Here is a 23,510-nt window from a genome sequence, read left to right as displayed (position 1 = left end):
CATAACTCTCGCCGATAATACTATTGGTACATTAAAAAGTTTTGAATTTTTTACTAGCTCAGTTTAATAGTCTAAATACAAATATTTTTTTTTTTTAAACCACTAAAATTCCTCTTTATTGATGTTTTTTTTCAAAACTATGAATGTTCAATCATGGACAGCATAGTAAATGTTTTATTCTAAAACGAATTTGTTCGAGATGCACGCTGGTTGCATGTCTTTACTTACCTTTTCGGAATCGAAGTCAATGGGTTGAACTAAATATAAATATTTGTGAATAAAAACTTCAAAAACAGAACAAAAATACATTTAGCAATGACAATAAAACAACAATTGAATAAGGATTTATTTTCATCATCATCATCATTCCTTTCCGGACAATCGCAGCGTTTCTTGATCAATTTAGTTACATTAAGGTAAGGTGATCAGTCTTACGTTTCAGGTACCAGTCCAGGGACAATGAAATATTCTAGTGTGAAATCACCCTTTTAAACAAATATTTCATATCGACCATGGGGAATCGAACCCGAGACCTCTTGCGAGGTCGGTTAATTAGAATCGAACGCGCTGACCATAACATCACGAGGCCGACTTTATTTATAGTGAGAGTTTTACACAAACGTTTTTTTACGTGTTCTTTAATAATAACAATGTACCTACATATCAGGCGCGTGCGGTGACTTTTATCAGTAAGAATGGTGACAAAAAACCATCATGTTCCTAATTTTAGCAGGTTTATTCAGAATTATTCAATAAGCTTTATAAGTTGTCTATTAGATTAATAATAATTAATAGTTGACAATCAATAAATTGTCGGAGCACAGGCGGGTCTAGAAGTAAAGTTGTAAATTTTCTTCTTTTCTTCTTCTTTTTCCACTCCTAAGTGGAAGACATCACCAGACGCTGTGAAAAAGAGATAACAATATAAACACCAAAACACCTAAAAAAAGACCCGAGACAATCGTTCATAAATTTGGGCCAAGTGTCAATAATGCGCTACTTCAAACTTTATGATAAACGTTATTAGAGTAGTTTTTTCTTTGCATTACACAAGTTGGATGCTTCTTATCTCTCCGAGTCTCGAAAGAGAAATCTAAAACCGTATAAACCTAAAGCGCATGCGTGAACATTTGGACAAATGGTATGGGAAGTAGACGCAACTCGACAAGCTGCATCCCGCGTATACAACAAATACTATCAAGAACAAGATACCTAGTTATTCAGTACGTACGTTGATATAGGAAATACGCATACGTAGCTAAGTATGTATACTGAAGATATTGTTTGAATTGCGTGCACCCGAACGATCTCAGTGGGAATTTTAGGAATACATATTTGAAGGTTTAATTCGTATTTACAATGTTTTTTTCGTAAAATTCATATTATTTTTATAATTTCATGGGAAACGCCGCATCCACAGTATCCATGGACGGAACGCATCTGCTACATATATGTTATTAATAGGTTGCTTAGCACATATTTCATAGTCCCCGGACCTGAAGCGTGAGACTGATCATCTTACCTTCATGTAACAAGAACGATCAATATACGCTGCGATTGGTGTACCGCTGCATTGCCCTATGCACCATTAGGTGTGGAAAGGGAATGATGATGATGTTGAAAAATAAAGTAAAACGATTGATTATAAGTTATTAATATTAAATTTGATTACCAGATGGTTACGGGCCATCTTCTAGTAAAGATGGGAGTAATTCATCACGGCATTGATTGCTGGCACCGATGCGAGTGGATCGATGGATCATCGAAACGTTATTTATCATTCCTGGAGGAATCTCGAGTGCCATTGTGAGGACCCAAACCGGGTCTTTATTATTGCTGAGCTGCTAGTAGATCGAACAGTTTGTTCGCATACCGACTGCGCCAACACACACACACACACACAACGCGCGTTGTATGGTACTTTCGTATTATTACATATTATCTACAAAGGTGAGGAATGCCTGCATATAGATTTGGTCAAATCAAGTAACTCAGTAACCTGGGATATTGTAGTTCGAAACTTTTGATTGAAGTATTTCGTATTTGACGGGGATAGAGAATACTTTCGAGAAGGGACGGGACTCTGACGATGAAGTGAAGATAAGAAAAATAAGTTTATAATATAAATTTATTGCAACGGAAAGGAAAACATTTTTGAAAGGGAAATATGGATTTACAGGGCTTACGTCCTGTCATTGACTGGTTTAAGTGGCCACTTTACACACTGTGTAACAACATATTACAACAGAGATGAAGAACATTTAAGAGAAGGTAATATAGAAGTCCAGGCATCTACAGGGCTTATGACCTGTCAATGGCTGGTTTAAGTGGCCACTTTACACACTGTGTAACATTCACCATTCTGCCTATATTTGAACATCTCTATTTCTTCAATTCTTTCATCTGTTGATGTTTGCGAAGTTAAAGAGCTGAAACCTTTATTTATGCGGGTGAGATTCATCTAATTGAATTATGAGTTGAATCCAGACATTGTCTACAAAAATTTGGACAAACTCAAAATATTGTTGACACTGTGTAACATTCACCATTATGTCTATGTTTAAACATCCACATTTCCTCAACTCCATCTGTTGACTTTTGTGAAGTTTAAAAGCTGAAACCTTTTATCATGTGGGTGAGATTCAACCGGCTGAACCATTTCACCTACTAGGCAACGCCTGAAAACAAATTTTCAATTTTTATAGTTCTTATACCACTTAGTTTAATCAACAATGTTAAGGGTATGTCCAAATGTTCGTAGAAAGGCAGGATTTCCTCCCCGGGGAGCTTATTTGAATAATTCTTTTGCAACACAGAGGGAAAACATCTTTAAGACGGGAATATGGAAGTCTAGGGATTTACAGGATTTATGACCTGCCATTGGCCGGTTTAAGTGGCCACTTTACACACTGTAACATTCACCATTTGGCTAATGTTGAAAAATTCATATTAATCATTATGACTCCCTATGGGGTGAAATCTAGTTTTTTGTCTACAAACATTTGGACAAACTCAAAATATTGTATGTCATATTTATTTTCTATTTATTCCATTTTTACACTTGGCTAGGAGATATTATTAATTTACACCAGTGTTTTTCAACCAGAGGGTCGTGACCCCCAGGGTAGTTGTGGTCGCAAGCAAGGTAAATGTAAAAAGGCATGGTTTTAGGTCATACACTACAGAAAAAATATTATAATTTCAGTGAGAAGGCTATTTTTTAAACATAATAATTTATTTTTAAATCATACGCCTAGGGGTGCAATTATGAATCTTGTCTGTCCCCTCTTCTTATCTGGTCTCAATCCTGGGATTGGCTGGCAGCAATTACTTTCATTCTTCTCCTTCATTCCTCCCTGTCTTGTGCGGCTCTTTTAAAGTCTATCCCCTAGACATTGGTTATTTTGGGAATATTTATTTTTTCCATGCGGCTAATTTAAAAAAATATAAACACGAGAAATTAAACATGATGATTTTCATTTAGAACAGACCGGCGCAGTTGGTTAGACGGCCAACTGTAAAACAGGCGTCGCAGGTTGCATTCCCGCTAGTTGCAATGAGAAAATCCAAGAAAGATTTATTCTCAATTGGTCTGGGTGTTGTCGGGTATGTTTTATTACCTCCTTCCATATCCCCTCTATTTCGCCCGCTGACAAGCCTCAAAATAGAGGCTTAGCGGTTTATTTCTTTTAAAAAATAAAATATTTTTGCTACCTTAAGCATTACCCAAAACGCTTGATTAGGTTGAATTGATCAAATCGTATTAGTTTTATTTCTGTTTTTTAAGCAGTTTTATACACCATTTGACGATTACATTAATAAAATATTTAAATTAGATAGTTGGCCTATGCGAAAATTTAGTATTCAGAACTACTCATTCTACTTTAAATAATTTAATTTAGTCTGACTTCTGACTCTCTGCTTACCTTAAAGCCCGATTATCTCAGAATATGTTCTTCAGACATATATCACTGTTGCTTTGGGTTAGCGATATGTTGAGATTATTAAAAATAATATCATTTACAAACGCATTTTATTTTATTATTGTTTTTGGACCACAATGGACACAATGGACCCGTGCAGTGGCAGTGGTGAAGTACTTAACAGAATTCTCAGGTTTAAAAAAACAGATTAAATTTAATGCGACTGTCAATTTATTAATTTAAAGTTTACAAATGCAAAGTAGATCGATCATATTTTGTAATATTAAAGCAAAATTATCATGCTTACGCTCAAGTGCGAATCCAGGGGCTTTATATAATTATAGTGAATAAAACCGAAATTAATTCCTTTTTGACCTTGTCGGGAATAAAACTCGGAACCGAATGTGGTTCCGGATCGAAAATGGTTTGAACCTCAAACCCCGCTCTAGTATAACTTGATTACCTTTTTCGAACAAAGGGAAATTTAAATGCCCTCAAAATCAATATATGCGTAAAAAAAAATTAAGAGTACGTACCTACGTTGTTTAGAGTTACTCCTTTCTTAAAGAGCACTGAAATCGTTATTGATATGTCGTCAAAAGCTGCGTCATTGTTGCAAATATGACTTTTTACGAAGTCATAATTTCATAATACAAATATAATATAATAATTCTGTATGCACATGTATCTCATATATAAATAATTTTATATGTATGTTTTAACTTTAAGTTTACAAACCTATAAAAAAGTAAAACAGTGTAAGTCACTCTCCAAGCACAGGAGTTAGTCTCTTTTTTTGGAGAGTTACAGTGATAACATATACTAGATGTGTAAAAGTAGATATGTTTAGAATTTTACAAAAACATGTACTTTTAATAAAATTTATTAATAAAAAAAAAAAGATATTTATGACAAATATAACTAAAAAAACACTTTATTTACTGCCTTAGAACGGGAAGCTATCCCTAGTTAGGCAGTTTAGATGACTCACCGGCAAAAACAAAAAATATGTATGTATACTTTTACTACTCAATTAATCTATTGTATAAATGTAATTTGCTTTAATAATATGTAAATATCTTAAAACTAGAATTTTAAAAATAAATGTATACTAGCGGACCCGTCAGACGTTATCCTGCCTAAACGTTGCGCGTTGGCTTGCCTGCTATTAGCTTGGAAAAATATTTTTAATTTATAAGTTGGTACCTAGGTACTTGTTTGTGATTAAATTCCTAAACTGAAAATTGTTAATATTACATTTAAGTAAGTACTTGTTTATGGTTGAATTCCAAAACATAAAATAAATATTTTTTCAAATGTGGCATTCTTGTTGAAAACGTCAAACTCCGGTCTTCTCACCAACCGAGGGGTAAACTTATCTAGGAATACGATTTTTAAAAATGTATTGCATTTAATATTATTTTGGTGTCACCAAAATCCAGTAAAAAGAAATAAATGGTAGAAATTTTAACGAATTTAAGGAAAGAATCCGATTGAGATCCACAAAAAACAAATGCTGTTTTTAAACATTCAAAAACATTTTTTTTTCTACACAAAAAAAACAACATTTTTCTTTTTTTTTTTGTAAATGCATTCTCCTCAAATGCAACCCTGGTAGATCTATGAATATCATATTTATGCTCCTTACTTCTCTTTTACATATTAGATTGAAGGTTTTAATATCTACGAACACGCACAGCACAAAGACCTATATTTTTCTGAAAACCGCACGTAAATCGGTTAAGCCGTTTAGGAGGAGTTTGGTGACATCACACGTACAGAGGAATTATATATGTAAAGATATAACGCACATTTTACCAAATTCTGACTCATGATTTTTTTTAAATATCGAGACACGATTATTTTCGCAATTGCAAGGGGTGGATTCCTTATTGAATTATTTATTTTTATTTTATTATTTGGATATATTTATTTGCCAGCAAATGCATTAACCAGTAAACCACGAGGAAGATCAATCTCCGATACATTTCTTTTTGCAGAATTTTTACCTGAGAGAAGTAGAATAAGTACAAAAAAATTCGTAAAATCGATCGACCCTAGTTAAAAAATTATGGTAAACCATATCGGTAGATTTAGAAGATATGTGTGAAATAAGCTAATTTCGCAGTAAAAGGTTTTTATTGAAATTTCGTAGTTTTTTGGAGTTTTATGGAGTTAGCTTACCAAATTCTGCCATTTCGGATCCGCACATTGCAAAAACAAATTTTAATCTGTAATTAACGGAAAATTAATTTGCGTATCGGGTCGTGGTCCCGTGGTTAGTGATACGAACTTGCGGACTCACGTATCAGAGGACCGAGGTTCGAACCCCACCCTACCCCAACTTACTCTGAAACCTCTTTTTACACGTTCCACACAGTACCCTGCAAAAAATACACCAAAAAAAGAACGATGTTCGGTAGGGTTGCTTGTATTTAATCCTGTAGTCTTGTCACTTTCCCCCTCTCTATGATCAAATGGAGCTTCTCGCTAATTTCCGTGGCCCTGTTATAGGTCCTGTCGGGTATACAGATCTGGTGGCGAATTGATCATATCCAATCAATTAAATCTCAGTCAGTGAAGAATTCACTTCCCTCTTTTCTCAATCCGATGAAGTGCATATTATGTACTTCTGGATTACTTTTCTTCAGCAAAAAGATGCTTAGGCTACCAGATTACAGAGAGCTCCTTCGGGCAGCCTTTCTCGATCGGCAACGAGCAACTTGTCCGTGTATGTGGGCACCGCCAAGGAGACTTATGTACTCCGATGCGGTGTGCGGTATACGGCGGGCAAGCTGTATAAAAATCAATTTGGAATAAAAATAATAATGTTTAAGCTAGGGTTTCCTAGGACAGCGGTGCCCGTATCTTAACGGCCGTAGTGAACGGTGATGCGGTATACAGCAGTTGTAACGGGGACTAGAGAGTGGTTTCCTAGGAAAACGGTGTTATCAACACCATTTAACACCGTTTTCCTAGAAAATCATTTTCTAGTCACTGTTACGACGGCTGTCCACCGCATCACCGTTCACTACGGCCGTTAAGATACGGGCACCGCTGTCCTAGGAAACCCTAGCTTTACTGTTTACTGTGCGTGTTTTTTCTCTCAAATATGACATGACATTAAAATACTTCAAAAAAATATTATTTGAAATAACCATTGACATATTAATACATAGACGGGCCCAATAGAGTAAAAATAATAAATGTTAGTAAATATTAGTATTCAACCACTTGCCGACTTTTTATGTCTACCGGTTTCGAGACGTACCCTTCACTTCATCAGAACACTCACTAACATGCAAATACTAAAATACACTACCACCTTTACCGTCATCGTAGTATACATAATACTTACTAGTAAAGACAGTTAGTCTTTGCAATGTTGACGACAACGCTCATTTTTTCGAACATAATTTCAAACCATCGTTCTATGAATCACCATCTCTATTTAATTATACCCCAGTGACATTTGCCTATATTATTTATTTAAAAAATATTTTTAATATTTAGAAATTACATTTACATGTACATAATAACTTCGTCATATAAAAAATTCGCCTTCTCTCGCCACCTTCAAGTAACACCTGAAACATTACTATAGAATCCTGACCTCTCTATATTTTATTGTTTTTTTATCCCTTTTCATTTCTTGGTTCTTCTTTCTCTCTCTTTCTAAACTCTTTATCTGTTTCCACATTACGTTCTGTATTTTATTTTAGTTAATATGTGCTAGCATTATCTCCCCATTAAAAAAACAGCTGTTATTTTTAATTAATTATGTATCTTTTTTATGTATGTATCTTTTGATACGTACTTTCGATTTTTAGTACATATTTTCGAACAACTCTTCTTTTGAGCAGTCTGTTTTTTTTGTTGGCTGGGAGATATTGCTTTTAGCAATAAGTCCGCCAAAGTGCTTATTCTTTGTAGGATTTAAAATTACATAAATAATTAATATGAATAACACAATTCGCAGACGGAGCAGCGGTCGTGCGCGTCGTGCGGCGCGCCGATAGCAGACCGCTTCCTGCTCGAGGTGAGCGGTCGCGCGTGGCACGCTGCGTGCCTGCGCTGCTGCGTCTGCGCGCTGCGTCTGGAGCAGCAGCCGTCGTGCTTCATCAGGGACCACCAGGTCTATTGCAAGCAGGACTACGCCAAGTGAGTATCCTGCGAAACCCTAACATACCCTACCCTAACCCACATACCCTAATCTAACTTCATCTAAGCTTTTGATGATGTAATAACTTTGTTTTCCATGTGGATTTTGCTGTATAATTTAATCACATGCAATTAAGTTATAATACATTTTTAATATTAGACTAGATTTAAAAAAATAGATTTATAATTAAAAATCTACGTATCATAAATTAATTATGTATGATAATAGAAATTAAATTATTTATTTTTTTATTTATACGTATACGTCGGCCTCGTGGTGAAGTTGTCAGCGTGTTTGCCTACTATATAAGAGATCTCGGGTTCGATTTCCGAAACGGTTGACAAGAAGTATTAATTTAAACATGTATTTTTACACTTAATTATTTTATAGTTCCCATCGTCAGACTGATCATCTTATTTAAATTTATTGCAACAAAAAGGGAAAACATTTTTGAGAAGGGAATTTGGAAGTCTAGGTATTTACAGAGCTTATGACCTGTCATTAGCTGGTTTAAGTGGCCACTTTACACACTGTGCAACTTTCACTATTCTGCCCATGTTTAAACATCCACATTTCCTGAACTCTTCCGTCTGTTGACTTTTATGAAGTAAAGGAGGTAAAACCTTTATTATGCGGGGGATATTCACCCGGCTGAACCAAATCACCTACTAGGCAACGCCTGAAAACGATTTTCCAATTTTTATACATCTTCTTTTACCGGGTAGTTAATGCAACAATGTTTGAGTGTATCCAAATGCTTACAGACTGACTGAATTTCCTCCCTAGGGAGTTTTTCATATGTTTTCCCTCTCTGTTGCAATAAATTTAAATATAAAAAAAATCCCTAGGGAGGAATGCCAGCCAGTCAGTCTACAAGCATTGGACATACTCAAACATTGTTGAGCTCTTTGTAGGTTCAAAAAAACATTTAAAGTTGACGAATTTGTAAAAAAAACTATATAGAATAGAAGAATAGAAAAAATCTGTTGAAAAATTTGGGGACCTCTGTTTTCAAAATAGTTATTTTTTATGCATCCCAACGTGTAAATTTTCACAATAAAGTTTTTTTTAAAAACTTTAACTTAACTTTTATTTATGCATTCGGATTTTAATAAAAATACCTTTATTGAATTGATATTTCAAAGATAATGTTCGGTACATTTTTTCTCCATTATATTAAAGAAGAGCTTCGCCCAAATGCATTAATCTCCAACATATTCGTCATAATCACTTTCTTAACTTGTTTTTTTTTTGACCCATTGATATGAAAATGGATTATGTTGTTCATTTGTCTTCAAAATACAATACACTGCCCGGTTGAATGTATTAAGATGATCGATAAAATCATTAGACTAAAATCCCAATGTTATCAATGGTTTTGCAATGTGAAGAAAAATGATTTTTTTTTGTGCCAAACTAATGGGACTTTCGCCTTAACAAGGCTAATATAAACAAAGTGACCGCGTAATATATAAGTATGAAAGCACTATAATTAATTATGTATGTAAAAAATAGTTGGTTTGAATTTGAAATTGAAGACGCGAGTGGATGAAGGCGTTAAGTGCAATTTTTTTAAATATTTCCTTTTTGAAATAGATGAAAAGTTTATTTACAGTCCTTCACTGAAAGCTAACTACATCATCAAAAAGTATTAAAAAATCGATAAAATAGCGAAAAAGTATTTTTAAATATATCGTTTACAAGTTCAAGTACTTTCAAGAAAAATATTCACACCTGCATTTTCGTTGATCAGAGAGGCTAAAGATTTTAAATTGCATTACAAAATATTGAATTTTGTACTAAAATAATTTGCATATTCTAGTTATGAAATTTTCGCAGTTAAGAGCTACAGGAAATTAGATATAAAAAAATGTAATCTTACACGCGGTAATAATTACAGCATTTAATTATATTTCGAAGTTTTTAAAAATGTACGAAAAAAATAATAAAAATAAACTCCGTCACAAGTTCTTAAGAATCAACAAATAATATATTATCATGACAGATTTCTGGTTTCCGCTAAGCCAACTCACTAATTAGCGTTACTCTCAGTTTGTAACTTGTGACGTCACAGGCGGAGTAATTTCAAAATTACAAAACATTAAAAATCATACCTCTAATAATACGAAACATCAAAATATTTCTTAATCAATATTGGCTTAGTTTGGTAGTCTATTAACAAATAATAATACTTTTTTCTTCTTCTAAATAACAGGGAATGAATTTTGTGTACGGAAACTATTACTTCACACATATTTACTATTTAGAAATCCCACCAGTCACAAAACTCTGTCCCACCAGTCACAATTTATTTATTTTTTACTTTTATCGATAACTATTATTAGACTTTTGTTTTATTTTGGCAGCTTAAGCTTAAGGTTTACAACACAATCAATTTTTTATTAATATCGAGTAGTTTGGTATAGATTAATTTTAAATGCGGAAAAATAGAAGGTGGGATCTTCCTGTGTCCCACCACTTACATTCAATCAAATAATAATTGAATAGAAATATTGTTTGGTTTTTTCTTGAAAACAGTACAAAAATATTGTTAATTGTCTTGTTTTAAAGAAATATTTTACTACTGTATAAGTTCTGATTACATAGTTACAGCTCAAAATTGGTCAATTTCTGGAATCAAGTGTCTCACCAGTCATAATGGAATGACCTATTACCAGATGTTTAAAAAGATATTCAAATGTAAAACTTAATAGAGACAAATTTAAGCTAAAAATATCTATGGCATATATGGCAAACCCGAAAAATATATCAATTGGTGATTTATCTGAAAATATTTTATCTGATACATTGGCCTCGATTTTCATTGAATTTTTATGTAAATTTTATAAAATTTAAATATAATTGATTTCTTAAACCAGCGGCTTCCAACCTTTATGCTACTACGCCTCCCCGAAAAAATATTTTTTCCGTGCCTCTCTATCTTTCTTTTGAACAATTATAATAAAATAGATACGTTTTAAATAGTACAAACTTTATTACGTCAAAAAAACTTTAAATTACTGTTAACAGAATAATAACAAGGTTATGCTATAACGTATATGTTCATGTATATTTATTTCGACGATGGTATATAATCTAAAAATTGAATGCGAGGGTAGTTGTTGTTTGTTGGCACAAAGTTTATTAAATCTTAAGAGCAATGAGGAGAGTGCCACTCGTATCTGCTGTTTGACTACTAACCTGGCTCGATATTTGGTTAGTTTTTGTCCAACAGACCATTTTTAACGAAATTGAGTTTAGGCTGTAGTCGGGAAAACCGAACGCATAATTAGAAAATCATATGATTTTGCCTTTTTAAAATGAATGTTTTTTTAAATCGGGCAATAATAAAAAAACAAAAACACATAAATTAGATAATAACAATATGTTTGAAAGGTATTTCTGTTAAAAAATATGCTTAAAAGTTTTATGTAACTAAAAAATAATTACTTTAAGACGGGCAGATAACGCCATTTCAAATTTAGACTAAACTTAGGTATCTGGGATCTCAATAAAGACTAAGTATTGAACAAAAATTAGTTTTAACAATTTGAAGATAATACATTTAACATAAAAGTGGCCACGGCCGAATTTTATTTTTTTTGTTTTCGAAAAAAAAATACAAGCATTTTAAATCATATGCATTTTTGTGACATTTTCCTTTATTTATACTTAAAATTATGCCTTCGGTAATACTTAAATTTGAAAAAAAAAAAAATATTGAAGTCCTTTAGTTGAAGCTTTTTTTAATAGAATTGTATTTTTTTTTTTTAAAAGAAGATAATTCTGGTTGTAATATTTAATTTAAAACTTATTTCTTATTGACTTTTTCGTGACCTTCAGACCAGCCTTTTCGAAAGCAATTAGGGCTGTACAGAAGGTCTGTCTAAAAGTCAATAAGATATTGTTTTAAATTGAATATTACAATTAGAATTATCTTCTTTTTTCAAATAAAGAGAATACAATTCTATAAAAAAAGGCTTCAACTAAAGTATTTCAATATTTTTTTATTTTTTTTAAGTATTACCGAAGGCATAATTTTAAGTATAAATAAAGGAAAATGTCACAAAAATGTATATGATTTTAAATGCTTGTATTTTTTTCAAATCAAAAAAATAAAATTTAGCTGACGCCATTTTTATGTTAAATGTATTTTCTTCAAATTATTACCACCAATTTTTGTTCAATACTTAGTCTTTATTAAAATTCCAGATACCTAAATTTAGTCTAAATTTGAAATGGCGTAATCTAAGCTTTTATTTACGTGAGCAATCGCATGATAATTCTGTGTTTTTTTTTTAAATTTGGCGCCTCCCAGGTTGGAAACCGCTGTTTAAAAATGCAATTAGTATTAAAATAATAAAATTAATAACATTTGTAGACTTCGTAAAACAAAATGAAATACATATATGTATGTTCTTCTGCATTGAGTTGTGGGTATTTTGTATCAAATTTGAAAAGAGGAAGAAAGAAAAGAGTTATCACTCATACCAGTCGTTAACAATTCATAGGGCCCGAAAATTGTTGTTTTTCAATTAAAAAAAATATTTCTCAGGATTTTAAGAGTATCTTAAAAGTGTTTAAAAAGTACCTACGAGTACAATATCCGTATACGAATATTATAAATGCGAAAGTGTGTTTGTTTGTGTTTTTTTTACGTCAACGGAAAGACCAATTGACATATTTTATTGCATATAGATAAAAATTAAAATATGATTCTTATTTTTAATCCTGAAAAGAAATATCTAATATATTAACAATGAGCAACATTCATTGAAAATGAGTAGACCACTACTCAGGTAAGGAAGTGTGTAAAAAAAAAAACCATTTGAATTGAATTCTTCAAATTTCTCTAATTAACTTTCTTTGGCTATGGTTGGTTTGGTTTGCTTTTTTCGTTTTGGTTTTGCTGTAGGATTTTGTATTTGCGAACAGAATAGCGATGCGATGTCGCCATAGACAAACGGATCGTCATATTTCTTTCATATGAAAGACCAAGCTTCTTTCAATTACGATAAAATATAAAAATCTTTTCTTCTTTTCCACATCCGCTCCTAAGTGGAGCATGTGGACATCACCATTTGCCTCCAAGAGACCCTATCACCAGCAAGCATTTTCGCCTAGTCCCACGTCAATCCAGTGCCCCTTAGCTCCACCGAATATAGTCGAAAGATCGTCTTCCAGAACGGCGTGAGTCCCCAGGTTTAAAGAAGAGGCAACTTGGGTTTAGGTTCACTTGAGGCATGCGCAGCACGTGTCCAAGCCAGTTCCACCGCCGCATCCTCAAGACGCTCGTTATAGGAGGCTACTGCGTCCGTTCTCAGACTTCAATGTTAGTTATAAAATCGAACCACCTTATACCTAATATTCTTCTCAAGCACTTTCTCTCAAAACTCGGAAGTTTGGTGTTTTGAGCTTTGATAAGGTGCCAAGATTCTCACCCATATAGGAGTACTGGCATTATACAAGAGTTGAACAATATAAAATACCATCGGTAAAACTCTTATTGATAAAACGACACAAATAATTAATAAGGTAAATAATTTCTCCCTAATACCACGTGGGTGAAACCACGGGTAAAAGCTAATTTATTATAATAGGAAAAAAAATCGGAAAATTTATGGATAAATAACAACTTAATAATATAAATTAATAAGAACACATTTTTTTTCTGTTCCTTTATTAAACCTAATCAATTGCTATAAATGTTAGTAAATATTTATACAATAATCACTTACCGAGTTTTCTATTTACTGGTTTTGAGTACCCATCTCTTCGTCAGGACACTAATTACACTAACATGCAAATCCTACTATAAACATCACCAAACAGGTTGATGTTTCTAATAGCTAGTGTCTTATCAGCACGCCGGTTATATATTTTTATGAAAATACTTTAAATAGTGAAAGTGTATATTGGGATGTGCAGTTATTGCAAAAAGTGCCCTGAAGAAGTGACGGGTACGTCTCGAAACCTGTATTCATAGAAAATTTGTAAGTGGTTATATACATAATTACTGCTTATTAAAATGCTTACCCACAAAGTTTATAAACAACAACAATTCATCACGCCGTTTCCCCGTAAGGGTAAGCAGAAAGGATAGAACGCCACATTAATAGATCTTTGCACACAGATCTCAAAGTTAATGCTTTTAATATTAATAATATTCAAATCAGTCGCAATTAATTTCCTTTTTTTTCTTGTTTATTGAAATATTGATCTATCTTGAATTAACAAAAATTCACAAAATGATTTATTTTATCAGTTTATCACAAAGGAGAATTTCTTGCATTCCTCCCTAAAAGACAGTCTAGTGGAATAATTGCATGACTGAAGTCAGTTAACCGTATTAATGTAATTTTCTTCCTGCTAAAAAGGGAAATTTTTTGGGGAATAAACGTGTTGGTGAACATTTTCTACATTTAGAATTTTATTGCCTTATGTAGGTACCTATAAATAAATAAAAAAGCATAATGACATGTCTAAAAGTATAAGAAATAAAAATACAGTATAACCTTAATTATCCGGATAATTGAGTGCCTGATTTTATTGCTATTGAAATAATTCAGCGAATTAGAATCACATTAAAAACTTACTTAGACGTATAAAACATTTTTTTTCTTATTTCCTGATAACGATCTGGATATTTGGCAATCCGGACAACTGGAGTTCATCCAAACGAAGTTATATTGTAAAATGATAGTCTTAAAAATACATATTTACTGTTTTAATAAAACAATTAATTAAACATAGGCACTTTGAAATATATGTATACTTCATTATAGAGAAGCCAGTTAGAGTAGAACTCTACAATATAGACTCCTTACTACAACTGTCACCAAAATTCTCTTGAAAGAGTCAAAAAAAAATTCTTACGGTATATAAATTTTATACTTAGAATCAGTCATGAATTTTTAAATTACGATTATTTACTAAAAACATTAAATTTATTAAAAATTAACGATAGAAGAACAATTATAGACCTTTTAAATTTATTCAAAATTGTAAATTCAATATGGGATTGCCCTGAACTATTATCTCTCATCAACTTCAGGGTGCCTGGAAGAATGAATAGACAGGTGCCAGCGTTTTGTAGCAACAATTCACGGACAGTGTATACTTGTAATGCCGTATTAAATAGACTTCATGAACTCGGCAATAGTTATTCCCACGTACCTGATATATTTAGTATAGGGTATTGTTTCTATAGAACAAACCTTTTAAACTTTTTCAAAGATGGTGAATGGTAATTATATTTATTTATTTATGGATATCATTATATAAATATATATACAGTTTTTTATTCACTTTACCTATCTGTGTGAAACAGTACTTATGATTTTCTTGTTGTTTTACTGTAGAATGTTTTATTATTTGAACTTTCTCCTGAATATGCCGTATAATTTTTAGATTCATTTTTTAAATATAAATTTAGTTTAATTTTTAAAATAAATCTTAAGTATAAGGAAATTCGTGTTTAAAAAAAAAATATATATATACATTAAGCCAAATATGTTAATATTATAAATGTTTGTAAAAGGCAGATTCGCCGTTTATGTTAATAAAATAAATAAAATAAATAAATTAAATAATTTTGGCGGCCCCGTGGTGTAACGGCTAAGATTCTTGCCTCACTCACGGAGAGTTCTGTGTTCGATGCTCGCTGAAGCGTCAATAATGATATAAATGTGATTATACTCGAGCCTGGGCATTCTGTGCTGATTTTACCACTATAATTTGGTATCTTGGCCTGTTGTGGTGCAAAAATAAATAAAAACATGGAAATTTCATTATTAATTCAAATCAGGTTTTCGCATTTTTATAACTTTTGAATGTGTCCTCATTTCTTTTGAACTGAGCAAAGAGCGCAGAACGATTAGGTTCCTACTTGTTGGTTGTAAATGGTAAATAGGGCACTGCATAATGCTGCAGAACGAATTAACCTAGTCTCTAGAATTTACATACCAACTATAATTAGTTATAATTAGCAGTGGCGAGCCGTGATTTATTTTATAGGTAATCTATTAAAAATGTTCATTAATTTGTTCTACATATAAGTATTTACATGACATGTAAGTTATGTAATTATAAATGACTATTTTTTGTTGTTCTGTGAAAATCAACTCAAACAACAATTATTATTAACCACGCGATAAACGTAGCTTTATTCTACACTATTTTAATACAATACGTGTACAAAAGTTTATTAACAAATACCACAATGACATTCCGCAGATATTTCCATTATGATCTGTCATTGACAGTACCACAGACTACAGATATCTTTAGACAGGAAACTATGGTACTATATCTAAGTACTTTTGGCGTCGATCGCAGCGCTGTTTAGTGTGGCATACAAGAAGCTTGACGATGGCGCGAAAATTCAAATCACTGCGTTGCATTATATATTGATATTTATTGTACAATATCAATACAAAATTGCTTAATTAAATACAAGTATTAGCACGCAATTTAATCTTTCTGTCTTGTATTTAAAAAAACATTTTTATATTGATATTGCACAATAAATTTATTATGGAATAGGAATACATAAATAAAAATTTTTAAAAACATTTTTAATAGTTTTATTTTACTGTTAAAATAAATCGCTCGATTCTATTATATACGTCAGAAAGAATCGAGAAAGAAAACTGACACTTGTAAAATAATATTATATACATGTGTGGTTAGTATATTGGATTATCAAAAATAACAATTGAGTATTATTTAAAAATTGTGCAGCATTGTGATCAGCATTGGATCCCTGCTATTCCTGGATGAAAAATATTTTCTTCGTGCAGATTAAGAGCCATGGCATCAACAATCACCATTCTGAAACAAAAGAATATTATTAATGGTGGATAATTTATTTTATTTCACATTGACATTTCTAGGCTGCTGCTTAGGAATAAAACAAGAAGGAAGCACTTATAAGCTTATTAAGTAATGAAATGAAGTGCTTATATGGCAGGTAAGAAGAAAAGGGTATGCATGTATCTACTTTATTGTCTGCGCTTCTTATTCTTAAGTCTTTTATTATAAGACTTTCTAGCTTGTAATTTGAGAGGATCAACAATGCAAGACTCTATTTTTTTTCGCCCAGTTAATAGAAAGTTCATTTGTTTACACCAAGAAAAAATATATAATCGTAATACTAAGTTAACAATAAAATCAAAAAGATGGCCTCTATGTGCTGGACAAGATAAACATGCTGGATTTAATTTAGATAGTACTATTTCCTTCAAACTCGACATAACATGAAACTTATGGCAAATAATCGGTAAATTATTTTTGCAGTGATTGACAATGGTATTAAAAACTTTATAGATTTTGATTGTTGGGTGGATTAAAGTATTTGGACCACATGCCCTAGAAGTTATTAAACTATGCCCCGGTAACTGTATTTTAGATTTAAGATCCAGTCTACATTCACAACAAGATCCAAATTTAGATAGAGCCCGTTTTGCCACATAACCAGCTATATATTTACAAACCGCAACATATTGACTACTTTTCTGTCTTGAAGAACTTGTTGGTAAGGAGTGACTTCGATGTCCGATGTTAAAAAAAGTTTTAATGAATCTAAAATTTCACCGTCATCATTTTCACAATTTGCTCCAATGGAGCGAGTATGAGATAAGTTTGATATGAGAAGCGACTTAAAAGCATCTATAAAATTTGAACTAGAGGGGTTAATGTTATGTGCACCCTGACTTCTTACCATGCCAAAAAAGTTTTCAATGGGGTCTTGGTTAAGGTTACGTGGAAGCACAAAAGTAAATTTATAACATGTAAGTAATTTATTACTCAAATATGATATTGCTTCCAGAGTTGTAATCCAGTTACGCACTGTAGGTGGTATTGATATTTTTTGGTTTTAGGAATCTACAAATTTTACTGATTTTAAGATGGAAATAGCTTCCTGCCAAAATTTCTAGTAGGGAGATGTTAATCTGACTCCACAACGGTATTTACAAATAATACTATCAGCATTGAGAGAACTGCCATTTAAACTGTCGATAAGTTTATTTATAAATAAGACAAGATCAGCAGTCTGCGATGCCCCATCGTCAATATCATCCACAGTATCTGCCAAAGATTTCATGTTAGTTCCTACTGTCCTGCTGAACACCAACCTTGACCTTCATTTTTCTAAGTTTATCAGGGAAAATATGACAATCTGTTAATTTGTGCATTTGGAAAAAGTCTTCCCCTCTTGCTTGATCGTATGTGTATGATTGTACAATATGGGACCACTTTGCTATTTAATTAAATGTACATCTTTTACTAGCATATTATTTCTAAATCCCTTCAAAAGATGTGGCACATCAAACATTTGTACGATTTCATGGTCTTCAATTTCAAACCCGTGAACTCTATATTCAGTACCACCCCGAAGGTACAATTCACGGGTTTCCTGTTTCAGGATATTTATTTTATTTACAGCAGAGTTGTGCAGTGACATATACATAAGCCAACAGAGTTTGTATTCCACCCTCTGTGGAAAACGTAGCCAGTGTAGTTCCTGAAGTAGTGGAGTGATATGACTGAACTTAGAGATTCCGAAAATAAGTCTCGCTGCGGTATTCAATACAGATTGTAGGCGAGTCATTTTGTTCATTGGTAGACCTGCATAGATACCATTACAATAATCGCCTCTAGACACTACAAACGCATTTTTTAATTGACGGGCGGCATCAAACCTTTATTGATGTCGGTGAGTTTCATCTAGATAAATTATTTCACCTCCTAGGTAATGCCTAAAAACACTTTAATTTTTTTATGCAAGTTTTTTAATCAACAATATTTTAAGAGTATGTCCAAATGTTTGTAGGGAGTTATTTAGATTGAAACTTAAAGATAACTGGTAAATGTACTAAGAAGTTATGTTATTTCTTGGTAGTTGTAATAATATAATAAAAAATAAAAAAAGTTTTTGTGCAACTGTCTCACAAATTGATATTTCTTCCAAGAAAAATATTCCGTTTCACTAATAGCTAGTTCACGCATAATGGATTGAGCGAGATAGACAACAGTTGCCGAAATTACAAACAGCTGTGGTAAATTACATATTTTTTACATTTATATATATATTTAATCTTACTTTGTTACTCTAACAAACAATTTAACTCTGCAAAGCGTCCTTTTTATTGTGAATAAATTTACAAAATATATCATTCAAAATGATAACGGATAGTGAAAGTGATATAGAAATAATAGTACCTCACCGAGAAACTTGGAGACTTAGCAGCTCAACCTATTCCGAAAGTGAATTAGACAATAACGATCAACTTCTAAGTGATGTGATGATAGTTTATATGACTCTTAAGGAAGAAATCGAAGAAACTTTTTCTGAAGTATTCTTGGATCAATATCGAGCTGATATACCTCATTTACCACAATTACGTTTTGTTTGTAGAATAGTTTGTAGAATAGTTTGTATAATAATAATTACGTTTTTTTTGTAGAGTAATAATTAATACCTAATGAACAGCTAAAACATTTTAATTTCCCATTACTGTGGGTACCCATTATAATAAATTAACAAATTATTTTTTTAATATTCAAACATCCTAATTGACAAACATTAGGTTCCATGGTAAATTATTTTTATGTTTTATGGCTCTTTACTTATTTGTTTATATTCTTAATTAAGGGGTTTTCCGGTGATATTGGGACCTCACTAGATAGGAGTTATTATATTAAAGTTAAAATATTCAATTAGTTATTCAACGAAGTACATCAATATTTTCGTAATCACTGGGTCTGGTATAATAGCGGGGAAAGCACAGAATACAATTATTTTCCTCAAATATCATATAAGTGATTGAAAAATCTAAATATTAACATTGACTACTGGACTACATTACTCTGCTGGAGTGCACTCAGACCAGAAATACGCAGTGGGCCTGATATGTCATCAGCGTTGATATCTAAAAACATTATTAATTAGTAATATGTGACAATGTGTCAATGAGTCGGACAAGTAACTGTATGTATACATTTTAAGTTCTTCGAAAATACAAACAGCTTTAATATGCCGATTTGCTGGAGAAAATTATGGGTCAGAAATTTGTTTCAACTGAGAGGGTCACTTTCATGGTCATGTCATACGATATAAATGTGCTATAAACTTTTTAATAATTAAAAAAGGAATGGCCCACGCTCAGACGCTGTAGTCTTTGTCGATCACAAAAACGGCATTTGTAAATTTGCAGAAAACACCCACAAAACTAGAAAAATCTTATGGTACTATAAAAATCATTTAAACTTGTCAAATACATAATAAGATTCTTGTTTGTAATATTTAAAAAAACTTATGTATTCATTGTTATCATTTGTTAGTCAAAAACATTCCAACTGTTGTGTAGATTTTATAATTCACCCTTTTCACAAAATGGCTATTATCTCAGTTTCACTTTTCTATGGCTGGCTGCTTTCTGTATAACTACGTTCAAATATCATCACTTTTGACTTAGTTTGGTTCATCGCCAATTGGCTCTCCAGGCATACATCATACATTCTAGAGACTATTTGTTGCAAATCCTCGTTGCTGCTTGCTAACAGAACTGCATCATCAACATACAACAAGCAGCTGACTGAAAAATTATCAGTTTTTGCTCCAATACCCATACATTCTATCTCTTTCATACAGTTGTCCATGTATAGATTAAACAACCATAGTGACATTACACATCCCTGTTTCATGCCTTTTGAGATCGCAAACCAAGATGTAAATCTCCCATTAACTCTTACACACGCTGAACTCTCCTGAATTTATAGGTATTTTTTATTATTTTTTTCTTTTTAACAAAGAAACAAAGATGTTTCTCTTTCTCTTATATATAAATATGTATGTCCGTAAATTTTTATTACAAAAATAAAAAAATATTACTACAAACCAGAAATAGGTTGGATGAAAGTCGTACCACTGCAACTGGCAACGCCTTCCGGGAGTGCACAGGGGAGTTCTTCAGTAACAGCTACGCCGACTGTAATTCACAATAAAAATAAAATGAACATCATACCAGATAACATAATGCAAGAATTTCAGGAAAAACCTTGAAAGATCGAGTAAGGCTTGAACGAATAGAAAAGAATAAGCTGAGATGGTTAGGACGTGTAGAAAGCATTAACGATAATATAATAACTGAGATAGAACATAAGTCTAAAAGAAGGGGTGTAAGGAAATGTGAAAATTATAGAAATACATACCCGAACTCTGTTCACCAAGTAAATAATGAAAACTATTTTCTTTGGATGGTGACTTGTTAAACCCTGTAAAAAAAATACAAATTACCAACACCACATTGCAAAAGCACATCCTTACAATTGTATACACACCATGCCACCCTAGTAATTGTTTGTAAATAATGACCAAATAAAAATGTCGGAAGTTGCAGGAAAAGGCACTACGCCAACTTTGTACATACATTATAACCCGATTAATCAACTGTAAAAACAATATAAACTCCGATTGAGACAAAAAATATGGAACGATATAGCAAAACTGTAAGACAAATCACAAACACCACATTCCAAAAGCAGACTTGCAATTGTATAGACACAAGACAGATAAATAAGGTGCAATTACAGTGGAAAGCTAACCTAAGTCGTACATATATTTTTCTTGCAGAAATACTAATAACTTTAATTGTAAAATGGGTCCAGATTAATAAAAGTATGTATTCCCTATGAGTTATAAATTTGCAGGGCAGGCAAACGGGACGAATAAACGTGCAACATGAGACAAATTCTTGAAATAATTATGTATGAAATATCATGTAATTTACCTGGCAATCCAATGGTAGGCACAGAGCACAATAAAAGCTGGATGTCATTGTATTGGCTAAAGTTGAATGCGTTGAAGTGTTTAATGCACACAAAACAACGTCGATTAATCTTGTCATCGGATAAATTCATAAATTTGGGACTTTGAACACGATTGATCCGTTCTTTAAATAAATGTGGATATCGTTTCGGAAAACGATGTAGTTTTTTCGTAGAATTACGATTCGGTACGCAACAACTCGGTATTTCGAAGAAAAAGTGCAAAAACACAGAGAGCAGTGTGACAGCGATTTCGAATGGAAACGGATAAATTGGCGGTTCGTCTAGAAGGACGCCGGCCAGCACGGCGTGGCTGGGCACACGCCGCCGACAGTTGCGCCACAAACTGTATTGATTTACTAGCAAGTGGCTTGTGCGACATCGGAAGAATGACTAGAAAGTCTTGTATTGGCTGAAAACTGCCTGGACAGTACTGTCGAGACTTTAGCACTGGTCGATTTCTTTTAAAATTAATAATGCCTAAAACGACCACTGCGAACGCCACCTGTCCTATGTGATACATAATATGTCAACGGTATCCCATCAAAGAAAAATAGTCCTTCGGAAATAATGTTCGAAATACTATTTTCCAACTAGAGAATCTTCTAAAAATATTTGTAATCTGCAAGTTTGTTTTAGTACTAAAAAAGCCGACTTGGGTTAAAGACGAAAAATACAGTGTACTTTTTTGTATGGAAGAATAAGCTGAGGTAATCGGCTAGTTTCATCCTTCAGTAAGAATGGGCTGGGCACTGGCACTGGGCGCACTTCATAGATATTTTTTTGTAGAAAGATATAAACGGTGATTTATAATAAATACCAATTACTTTATTTATTTTCCCATAAACATTGTTACTATAAATTATTATTATTAAAAGTCAAATATAATGGTTAGTTGTGCATAATCGCTTACTTTGACGATTCGCCCCTGATAATTAGGTATAATTAGCGGATCATTTGTTACATATAGGCAAGACGATTAGTCCTGCGCTTCAGATGCTAGTCCGATAAACCTTTTAATTTGTTTAAAATACTGTGTTACCACAAACAAAAGACGGAACATTCTAAAGTTCATACATTTGAAAAAAAAAACTTAGACATACTGTTTAGTAATTAATTTTATAAAAATAAACATATAATCTAGCCGTGTCAAAGCAAAATAAATAAAATATCATAAATACGCCGGTCATCTTACATGCGCGCATCCCCCACGACTGTCAATAAAATCTCTTTCACACAAACGAGCAATTATGAGTTTTATCTTCGTGCTCTGTTTTTTACAAATTTATGGCTGTACGTGTATTGGGCGTCACATTCATTTTTTGCGTAGCGAGGATTATTTTTTGTATTAAAATCTGGTGTAAAAATTTCCATTTGAAAATTTAAATAAAAAAAGATATATATCAAGTCTTGTATCGTATGTAGTCTAGTGTGACACAGCCACACAAGAGTTAAGTGCGGATACGGAGAAAATAATAAATATATTATTAATCCACAAACCAACAATTTTTTTTCGGGATTTCGAACCTTTGAACTTTTTTCCTAACACCTGTTGGGAAAAGAGAATTCTCCGAAGATTATTATTTTAGGTTACT

General features: G+C 32.4%; 1 protein-coding gene and 1 pseudogene across 2 annotated transcripts; one reads left to right on the top strand and one right to left on the bottom strand.

The window, feature by feature from the left end:
- The first annotated feature begins 7,902 nt into the window (after window positions 1-7,902).
- Window positions 7,903-8,088, top strand: LOC148273884 (LIM/homeobox protein Awh pseudogene; annotated as a pseudogene).
- Window positions 8,089-16,655: 8,567 nt separating this feature from the next.
- LOC148273883 (uncharacterized) lies at window positions 16,656-22,230 on the bottom strand. 2 transcript variants are annotated; one of them, XR_015824439.1, is made up of 4 exons: window positions 21,879-22,229; window positions 21,301-21,363; window positions 20,988-21,077; window positions 16,656-16,917 (listed from the first exon to the last, which is right to left on the bottom strand). XR_015824439.1 is itself a non-coding variant. In XM_088238012.1 (4 exons), exons 1-4 carry the CDS (start codon window positions 22,006-22,008, stop codon window positions 19,939-19,941), a joined length of 363 nt encoding a protein of 120 aa, XP_088094138.1. In that variant the 5' UTR covers window positions 22,009-22,230; the 3' UTR covers window positions 19,870-19,938. The 2 variants fall into 2 exon arrangements, 1 of the variants encoding a protein (XP_088094138.1); XM_088238012.1 differs by lacking the exon at window positions 16,656-16,917 and adding an exon at window positions 19,870-20,018 and having other exon boundaries at window positions 21,879-22,230.
- Window positions 22,231-23,510: the final 1,280 nt, after the last annotated feature.

This window comes from Micrasema longulum, unplaced genomic scaffold (genome assembly GCF_059751315.1).
Source record: "Micrasema longulum isolate JH-2025_06_02 unplaced genomic scaffold, ASM5975131v1 h1tg001816l, whole genome shotgun sequence".
In the NCBI taxonomy this organism is placed as follows: domain Eukaryota; kingdom Metazoa; phylum Arthropoda; class Insecta; order Trichoptera; family Brachycentridae; genus Micrasema; species Micrasema longulum.
The sequence above is the reverse complement of the archived record's forward strand: the minus strand, read 5'-3'. Positions and strand labels throughout refer to the sequence as shown.